Genomic DNA, 9,996 nt, shown 5'->3' with positions numbered 1-9,996 from the left:
CTGGGAGAGAGCGCGTACAATCTGCAATGTTTGAATTTCCAACTTTAATTACTGAACAAGTAATAACATGATTGCCACTAGCCAGTAGTCTAAATGGCAGCATTGCAACACCTTGTATAGCTTCGTGAAATGTTAGGCTTAACATGAGACAATTACGACCAAATAGACCTACCAATAAAAATGTATACATTAGCAGAAGCAAAGATATACACAACCTGGCATCAAAGAAAGCCTATCGTCGATTCGGTAGGCATGCAGCCGTATAGACATGGTTGTAGCACCATGGACAGCGATCGTTATGGTCTCTACTTTGTGAGTGGCTGTCTGGCTGTCACATTCGATGTTATTTATTAAGGTGGGGGGCGCGGAGGGGGACGACGACGACGACGAACACCAACCTTGCAGGGGTCCAGAGAAACTGCAATGATATTCTTATTCGCGGATTAATGTACATTTACCCTATGCCTTTTTATTAAGGTTTTCTATTACGATTTTTTTTTGCAATCGAAAACCTTCGGGTAGAAGTAAATTAATTCACGAATACTAATTTAATTTGACAAATATCTTAGATGAACACGTCTTCATGAATTTGATTATGTAAACTAGAAGCCTATTCAAAAACAGTATGGGATTTACACCAGGAATTAGGCGGGACTTTCATAGGGTATACAGAGGCAGTTAGGAATGTAAGAGACAGCTGCATACACAACATTACAGTCAAGACTATTCATTAATTGTATGTTAAAATAAACTGTTAGTAATTTTACTGTTTTTCAACCATTCAGGCCTGCTATATTTGGCCTTCTAAACGTTTAGATTAAAATGAATAAACAAGCTTGGTTAGAGTGATATTCAGGCACTGTCCACTGGCGAGGTGCTGAAATCCCTGCCAACGGTCTATTGTTGTGTCAAGTTAGGTTACTAGACAGCAAAACTGTATTATATTCATAGAATTCTAATAGGTTGACTTGGCGTTACATTTGATTCACTGCTAGCCCATGTGTGTACATTCCCTTCATACTTAGTCATGTGAATATCAGTAGCATACTTTGCAGAATCACATCAACCAGTGTGGCCTCTCTCCCAGCCTGACTCTCCTCCTGCGTTAACCACGCGGTGTCACTGTTCACCAGTAAATGTCTCAGCTCTGTTCAGAGGGAGCCAGGACATTCTCGTCCAGCCCTGCTGCAGAACAGACCTGTTTCAGCTTCAACAAACATGCCTCTTTATTTTATAACAACGATAATTCTCTGAACAACTGGCTGCTACACGGGATTTTTGTACACTCATTAATAGCATCCGAGTGTATAAGGAGTCTATGTCTGGCTGGAATTCAACGTTCAGAATGCATCGGGGAAAAAGGTGTTTCTCGGCTGTCTTTGTTTTTTGTACGTTATGGAGCAGCACTTTGTCCGTGACTCGGTACTCCATACCCGAGGAGATGGAGAGGGGGTCCGTCGTGGCCAATTTAGCCGCAGATTTGGGTCTGGAGGTTGGAGTTCTGGCTCATCGCGAGGTAAAACTTGAAATGTTCCAAGAAAGCAATAAATATCTGGATGTCAACAAAAAGACAGGGGAGCTCTACATTGTTGAAAAGATGGACAGAGAATACCTCTGCCCATCGAAAACCGCAACAACATGTTTTGTTAAACTAGACGTTATCATTGAAAGTCCCTTGCGCATTTTCAATATCGAGCTAGAAATCAAAGATATCAATGATAATGCTCCTCATTTTCGTAGAGACAGGGTAGAGCTTGATGTTTCAGAGTCGGCTACCCCGGGTGAGAGATTCTCCTTGCCAAATGCCGTGGACCCAGATGGTGGTATAAACACTGTAAAAATGTACAAACTCAGTGAAAGCGAACATTTCACAATCGAAATTCAGACTGGGAGTGATGGTACTAAATACGTTGACATGGTTTTGACAAAGGCTTTAGATCGAGAGGAGCACGCCGTTCATCATCTAATATTGACCGCTGTAGATGGCGGGGTTCCTGCGCGCTCGGGTACAGCTAATATCATTGTTAGGGTGCTAGATACCAACGACAACGCCCCACGATTCGACCACCCGGTTTATTCCGTTAATATGACAGAGAACTCCCCGATCGGAACGCTAGTAATGAAGCTTAACGCCACAGATTTAGATGAGGGCCCAAATGCAGAAATCACGTATTCATTCACACTTTACACATCAGAGAAAACACAAGACGTCTTTGCACTAAATCCAAACACAGGAGAGATAATAGCGAAGGGCACTATTGATTATGAAGACATGAAGTTTTACGAGATGCATGTTGAGGCTAAGGACAAAGGACAGCATCCCCTATTGGGGCAGTGTAAAGTTGTAGTGCGCGTTACAGATATGAACGACAACTATCCCGATATCACCGTTAAATCTTATAAGAGCACAGTTAATGAGAATATTCCCGTGGGGACAGTCATAGCTATCGTAGGGATAAGCGATAGGGACACAGGTGACAATGGCAAAGTCAGCCTATCTATAAACCAAAACCTGCCATTTGTTTTGAACAAGTCCTCTGACGTCCTTTATGAGCTCAAAGTCTCAGAGCCATTAGACCGTGAGAAAGTGCCAGAATATGACATCACACTCGTTGTGACCGATGGAGGAACGCCCCCCTTGTCTGATAATGTAACGATAACTTTACATCTATTGGATGTCAATGATAACGGGCCACTCTTCCCTCACTCGTTCTACACTATACCCGTTATAGAGAATAATGCACCTGGGGCCTTGCTAAGTTCCCTCACTGCGTTTGATCCAGACCTCCATGAAAACCAGTATCTAGTTTATTTCATCATAGAGAAGGAGATAGTGAACACCTCCATGTCCATGCTGTTCTCCATCAATCCGGAGAACGGTAATCTTTACGCACTAAAGACGTTTGACTATGAGATAGAGAAGGAGTTCCTTTTCCACATTGAGGCCAGAGACTCTGGTGTTCCTCCGCTCAGCAGTAACGTGACTGTCCACATCATTATTGTGGACCAGAACGACAACACCCCGGTCATAGTGTCTCCGTGGCGCGCGCACGGCTCCGTGGTGGAGGAGAAGATCCCCAGATCCACCGATAAAGGATCCCTGGTCTCCAAGGTGATAGCCATAGACACGGACTCGGTCCAGAACTCTCGGATTACATACCAGTTTCTACAGGTTACTGACGCTACTCTATTCAGTCTGGACCAATACAACGGAGAGATACGTACTATGAGAATGTTCAGTTACAGAGATCCGCGTCATCAACGGCTGGTTGTCATCGCCAAGGACAACGGGGATCCTGCTCTCTCTGCTACAGTTACCATAAAGCTCTCAACAGTGGAGACTGCCGTTAAAGCCTACTCTGACATGACTGAAGTGCCGCTAGAATATGACATATTTTCAGATTTAAACCTGTATTTGGTGATTGGCCTGGGCTCAGTGTCCTTTCTGTTATTGATCACCATATTGGTCACCTGTGTGCTGAAGTGTCAGAAACCAATGCCAAGTAAAGCGACCCCTCCCAGTAGGAACAGCGTGATCAGCGAGAGGAATTCGACCATCGCAGATTCCACCCTGGTCTCCAACGATGCCTACTGGTACAGTCTGTTTCTAGCGGAGACGAGGAAAGGAAAGCTGGTAGTCAGACAGCCTGTGCCAAAGGCGGGTTCCAGATACATCGTGTCCAGTCTACCAAGGAGCACTGGCCTGACAGAGACCAGCGACTCAGCGGCCTCTACTTTGCAGGTAATACTAAACTCTTAATTTCAGATATTTAAACAGCTGTTTTAATGTAGTCTTTTGTCCGTGTATGACTCTTTACAAATTCACCTTGTGCGTAAACGTCTATACGTGTATTTTATTATTAAATGGAAGATACTTCAGTACTTATAAAATAATACTCAATCTCTATACCAAAGGTCTACGAAAACCTCTAAAAGATAAATACATGTGGCAAAATCAAATAAATCACATAAAGGCTACCTTGGTCTTGCTCTATTCTTAAGGTCCATCACAATCTTTCGGGCAACAATGCTCCACACTTTTGCGTCCTTGTATGTTGTTTTAGTCAGATGTACAACCTTGTTTTATGCACAAAGTGTCGCTGTTTACCAGCTAAACACACTATGTTGCGACGCAATCGTCGCCATGACATTTCGTCATAAAGAAGAGAGTGTACAAACGTGGTGGACAGCTCCCAGTGCTGAATCTGTCAAAAAAGGAGATTATTCTGCCCTGATCGCCCTTAAACACCAAAGGAATTGTGCTATGCTGTTTTAAAGATCTTATTCAGTTGTATCACATTTTGTTTGACCTGACTGCTTTGTCAACAAAGCTCACAAAGATAACAATGGAGGCACGTATCAGCGCACAGCACTGGAGAAGGTACGTCTCGGTCTTCTTTATTTTCTCTGCCGCCCTGAACACGGCATATGCCGTTACTCACTATTCTATTCCTGAAGAAATGGAGGAGAGCTCCGTTGTGGCTAATCTTGCAGCTGATTTAGGTTTGGATGTGAAAACATTGAGTAGACGTAAGATGCGGTTAGACATTATCTCGAATAAAAAATATCTGGATGTGAACAAAGAAACGGGGGAGCTGTACATTGTAGAGAAGATGGACAGGGAATATCTTTGCCCTGCTAAGACATCCTGTTTTCTTAAAATGGAAGCTATTATTGAAAATCCACAACGGATCTTTTACATCGAAATAGAGATAATGGACATCAATGATAACGCCCCCCATTTCCGAAGGGACACCATTAACTTGGATATTTCAGAAGCAACACAGGGTGGTGAACGATTTTCTGTTAACAATGCAGTGGATCCTGACGTTGGTTCAAACTCAGTGAAAACATACCTATTGAGCGAAAATGAGCACTTTACCATCGAAATTCAGACAGGAAGAGACGGGTCAAAATTCGCTGATTTGATACTGAAAAGGGTATTAGACCGAGAGCAGCAGGCGGTTCATAATCTAATACTCACCGCTGAAGACGGTGGAGTCCCTGCGCGCTCTGGTACAGCCAGTATAGTTGTTCGCGTTTTAGATACGAACGACAACGCTCCTAAATTTGACAAAGACAACTACAAAATCGATATAATGGAAAACTCCCCTATTGGAAGCCTTGTTGTTAAATTGAATGCAACAGACTTAGATGAGGGCACCAATTCGGAAATATTATATTCTTATAGCCTGTATACATCAGAGAAAACACAACAAACGTTCCATTTAAACCCTAACAACGGTGAGATCACGGTAAAGGAAATGATCAATTATGAGGATTTCAGGATCTATGATATGGAAGTAATTGCAACGGATAAGGGGTCCAATTCATTGACAGGTCAGTGTAAATTAACCGTTTTAGTTACGGATATGAATGATAATCATCCCGAAATATCCATCAAATCCTTTCAAAGTCCAGTCAAGGAGGACATAGCAGTAGACACGGTGATAGCAGTGGTTAGTGTCAGCGATAAAGATTCAGGTGACAATGGGATAGTTGATATTCGTATAGCTGATAAATTACCTTTTGCGCTGAGAGAGTCTTCTGATAACTATTACGAGTTGGTAGTTTCAGAGCCTCTGGATCGTGAGAAGGTCCCTGAATATGAAATCACTTTTACGGTAACAGACAGGGGTTCCCCTCCGCTATCTGACAACGAAACTATTACTTTAGAACTACTAGACATAAACGACAACGTTCCACAGTTCCCCCAGTCGTTCTACATTATACCCGTTATGGAGAATAACGCACCTGGGGCCTTGCTAAGTTCCCTCACTGCGTTTGATCCAGACCTCCATGAAAACCAGTATCTAGTTTATTTCATCATAGAGAAGGAGATAGTGAACACCTCCATGTCCATGCTGTTCTCAATCAATCCGGAGAACGGCAATCTTTACGCACTAAAGACGTTTGACTATGAGATAGAGAAGGAGTTCCTTTTCCACATTGAGGCCAGAGACTCTGGTGTTCCTCCGCTCAGCAGTAACGTGACTGTCCACATCATTATTGTGGACCAGAACGACAACACCCCGGTCATAGTGTCTCCGTGGCGCGCGCACGGCTCCGTGGTGGAGGAGAAGATCCCCAGATCCACCGATAAAGGATCCCTGGTTTCCAAGGTGATAGCCATAGACACGGACTCGGTCCAGAACTCTCGGATTACATACCAGTTTCTACAGGTTACTGACGCCACCTTATTCAGTCTGGACCAATACAACGGAGAGATACGTACTATGAGAATGTTCAGTTACAGAGATCCGCGTCATCAACGGCTGGTTGTCATCGCCAAGGACAATGGGGACCCTGCTCTCTCTGCTACAGTTACCATAAAGCTCTCAACAGTGGAGACTGCCGTTAAAGCCTACTCTGACATGACTGAAGTGCCGCTAGAATATGACATATTTTCAGATATAAACTTGTATTTGGTGATCGGCCTGGGCTCAGTGTCCTTTCTGTTATTGATCACCATATTGGTCACCTGTGTGCTGAAGTGTCAGAAACCAATGCCCAGCAAAGCGGCCCCTCCAAGTAGGAACAGCGTGATCAGCGAGAGAAACTCAACCATTGCAGATTCCACCCTGGTCTCCAACGATGCCTACTGGTACAGTCTGTTTCTAGCGGAGACAAGGAAAGGAAAGCTGGTAGTCAGACAGCCTGTGCCAAAGGCGGGTTCCAGATACATCGTGTCCAGTCTACCAAGGAGCACTGGCCTGACAGAGACCAGCGACTCAGCAGCCTCTACTCTGCAGGTAAGAATAAAATCTTAAGTTCTGATCAGAAAACTATTTTACTGTGGTCTGTTGTCCATGTATGACTCTTCGCCTATTCACGTAGTGCGTGAATGTCCATACATGTGTTGATATTTAAGAGAAAACACTTGTTGGCTCTTGAAAAAACAACTAATCAACATCATGTTGGTCTATAACAAGTTTTACAATAGAAAGGTCTGGCAAAAAACGGAGATCACATATCGACTACCTTGGTCTTTTAGGTAATTATGCTTCACACATTTGCATACATCTATGTAGAATTACTGGATATATAATATCCAGACATAGTCCAACAAAGTAGAAGGGAGAACAGATGTGCAAGCTTGTTATATGCACAAAGCGTCGCTGTTCACCAGCTAAACACACTCGCTTGTGATGCAATAATCGCCATGACTATTCGTTATAGTTATTAAGGCAGTGTACCAACGCAATGGACAGCTCCCGGTGCTGAAACCATCAAAAAAAGACATTTTTCTGCTCGGCTCGACATAAACGCCAAAGGAGTTGAGCTATTCTCTTGTAAATATTTTTATTCTCCTTGTTCTTGTTGTGTTTGACCTGACTGTTCACTAACCAGGACACCAAAATATAACAATGGAGGCGCACAGAAGCGCAGAGCACTGGGGAAGGTACGTCTCGGTTTTTCTTCTTTTCTCTTCCGCCCTGAACACGGTGTATGCGGTTACTCACTATTCTATTCCGGAAGAATTAAAGGAAGGCTCTGTTGTCGCCAATTTAGCTGCTGATCTGGGACTAGACGTGCTGGAACTAAGTAGACGAAAAATGCGGTTAGACGTCATTGCCAATAAGAAATACTTGGATGTGAACAAAGAAACAGGAGAGCTGTACATTGTTGAAAAAATTGACAGAGAATATCTTTGCATATCAAAAACAACATGCTTTCTCAAATTGGATGCAACTATTGAAAATCCAGTAAGAATGTTCAACATTGAATTGGAAATACTGGACATTAACGACAATGCGCCTCATTTTCGAAGAGACACAATGCACTTGGATATAGCGGAGTCTACTCCCGCGGGCGAAAGGTTCTCATTGAACAATGCAGTGGACCCAGATATTGGTACGAATTCAATTAAAACATACTATCTGAGTGAAAGTGAGCACTTCAATATAGAAATACAGACCGGAAGAGACGGGTCTAAATTTACTGATTTGATTCTGAAAAAGGCTTTAGACAGAGAGGAGCAGTCGGTTCATAATCTAATACTCACTGCTGTAGATGGAGGAGTCCCTTCACGCACAGGCACAGCGAATATCATTGTCCGTGTCCTGGATGCCAATGACAACGCCCCTAAATTTGATAAGGACAGCTACAACATAGATATAATTGAGAATTCTCCAATTGGACGTTTAGTAGTGAAACTGAATGCAACTGATTTGGACGAGGGCTCAAATGCGGAAATAGGTTATTCATATAGTCTTTATACATCAGAGAAAACGCAAGAAACGTTCAGTTTAAACCCTAACACTGGTGAAATAACAGTAAAGGACATGATCAATTATGAAGATTTTAGGATATATGATATGGAAGTTATAGCAACGGACAAAGGAACACATTTTTTATCTGGACATTGCAAACTGACTATCTTAGTGACAGATATGAATGATAATCATCCCGAATTATCGATCAAATCCTTTCAAAGTCCTGTCAAGGAGGTTATAGCAGTAGACACGGTGATAGCAGTGGTCAGTGTCAGCGATAAAGATTCAGGAGAAAATGGAAAAGTCGATATTCACATTGCTGATCAATTGCCATTTGTACTAAGAGAGTCTTCTGATAACTATTATGAGCTGGTAGTTTCACAACCTCTGGATCGTGAGAAGGTCCCAGAATATGAAATCACTTTTACGGTAACAGACAGGGGATCCCCTCCGCTATCTGACAATGAAACTATGACTTTAGAACTGCTAGACGTAAACGACAACGTTCCACAGTTCCCCCAGTCGTTCTACACTATACCCGTTATGGAGAATAACGCACCTGGGGCCTTGCTAAGTTCCCTCACTGCGATTGATCCAGACCTCCATGAAAACCAGTATCTAGTTTATTTCATCATAGAGAAGGAGATAGTGAACACCTCCATGTCCATGCTGTTCTCCATCAATCCGGAGAACGGTAATCTTTACGCACTAAAGACGTTTGACTATGAGATAGAGAAGGAGTTCCTTTTCCACATTGAGGCCAGAGACTCTGGTGTTCCTCCGCTCAGCAGTAACGTGACTGTCCACATCATTATTGTGGACCAGAACGACAACACCCCGGTCATAGTGTCTCCGTGGCGCGCGCACGGCTCCGTGGTGGAGGAGAAGATCCCCAGATCCACCGATAAAGGATCCCTGGTCTCCAAGGTGATAGCCATAGACACGGACTCGGTCCAGAACTCTCGGATTACATACCAGTTTCTACAGGTTACTGACGCCACCTTATTCAGTCTGGACCAATACAACGGAGAGATACGTACTATGAGAATGTTCAGTTACAGAGATCCGCGTCATCAACGGCTGGTTGTCATCGCCAAGGACAACGGGGACCCTGCTCTCTCTGCTACAGTTACCATAAAGCTCTCAACAGTGGAGACTGCCGTTAAAGCCTACTCTGACATGACGGAAGTGCCTCTAGAATATGACATATTTTCAGACTTAAACGTATATTTGGTGATCGGCCTGGGCTCAGTGTCCTTTTTGTTATTGATCACCATATTGGTCACCTGTGTGCTGAAGTGTCAGAAACCAAAGCTCAGCAAAGCGGCCCCTCCCAGTAGGAACAGCGTGATCAGCGAGAGGAATTCGACCATCGCAGATTCCACCCTGGTCTCCAACGATGCCTACTGGTACAGTCTGTTTCTAGCGGAGACAAGGAAAGGAAAGCTGGTAGTCAGACAGCCTGTGCCAAAGGCGGGTTCCAGATACATCGTGTCCAGTCTACCAAGGAGCACTGGCCTGACAGAGACCAGCGACTCAGCGGCCTCTACTCTGCAGGTAAGACTAAACTCACCATCTGATTTAACCAAATGACCCTTAATCCCTTTGATAAACTAGTGCTGGATGTCTGTGCGTAAAAGTAGTCAATGTAGGGTGAAACGTTCATGCATATAAGCATACATTTATGGGTTGTGAACAAACAAGTATGACAACGAAAAACAACAAAAACATTTAGAACTATTCTTTATATGATACCTATTTTAATCAATTCAACTTTCCT

The 9,996-nt window shown here is 43.5% G+C and overlaps 3 protein-coding genes across 3 annotated transcripts; all 3 read left to right on the top strand.

Moving 5' to 3' along the window:
* Positions 1–1,184: 1,184 nt before the first annotated feature.
* Positions 1,185–3,760, top strand: LOC135572070 (protocadherin alpha-C2-like). Its single transcript, XM_065019077.1, has one exon. The coding sequence runs from the start codon at positions 1,319–1,321 to the stop codon at positions 3,758–3,760; it is 2,442 nt and encodes an 813-aa protein (XP_064875149.1). The 5' UTR covers positions 1,185–1,318.
* Positions 3,761–4,177: 417 nt separating this feature from the next.
* LOC135572115 (protocadherin alpha-C2-like) lies at positions 4,178–6,770 on the top strand. The gene has a single exon (XM_065019140.1). It carries the CDS (start codon positions 4,347–4,349, stop codon positions 6,768–6,770), a length of 2,424 nt encoding a protein of 807 aa, XP_064875212.1. The 5' UTR covers positions 4,178–4,346.
* Positions 6,771–7,174: 404 nt separating this feature from the next.
* On the top strand, positions 7,175–9,809 carry LOC115130044 (protocadherin alpha-C2-like). The gene has a single exon (XM_029660823.2). It carries the CDS (start codon positions 7,368–7,370, stop codon positions 9,807–9,809), a length of 2,442 nt encoding a protein of 813 aa, XP_029516683.2. The 5' UTR covers positions 7,175–7,367.
* The last annotated feature ends 187 nt before the right edge of the window (positions 9,810–9,996 follow it).

This window comes from Oncorhynchus nerka, linkage group LG6, assembly GCF_034236695.1.
Source record: "Oncorhynchus nerka isolate Pitt River linkage group LG6, Oner_Uvic_2.0, whole genome shotgun sequence".
NCBI classification, from domain to species: Eukaryota; Metazoa; Chordata; class Actinopteri; order Salmoniformes; family Salmonidae; genus Oncorhynchus; species Oncorhynchus nerka.
This window is presented reverse-complemented; position numbering and strand designations above follow the sequence as displayed.

Bases quoted from the DNA above. Each gene is read 5' to 3' on its own strand.
- LOC135572115 (XM_065019140.1), top strand. From the start codon at position 4,347: ATGGAGGCACGTATCAGCGCACAGCACTGGAGAAGGTACGTCTCGGTC.
- LOC135572070 (XM_065019077.1), top strand. From the start codon at position 1,319: ATGTCTGGCTGGAATTCAACGTTCAGAATGCATCGGGGAAAAAGGTGT.
- LOC115130044 (XM_029660823.2), top strand. From the start codon at position 7,368: ATGGAGGCGCACAGAAGCGCAGAGCACTGGGGAAGGTACGTCTCGGTT.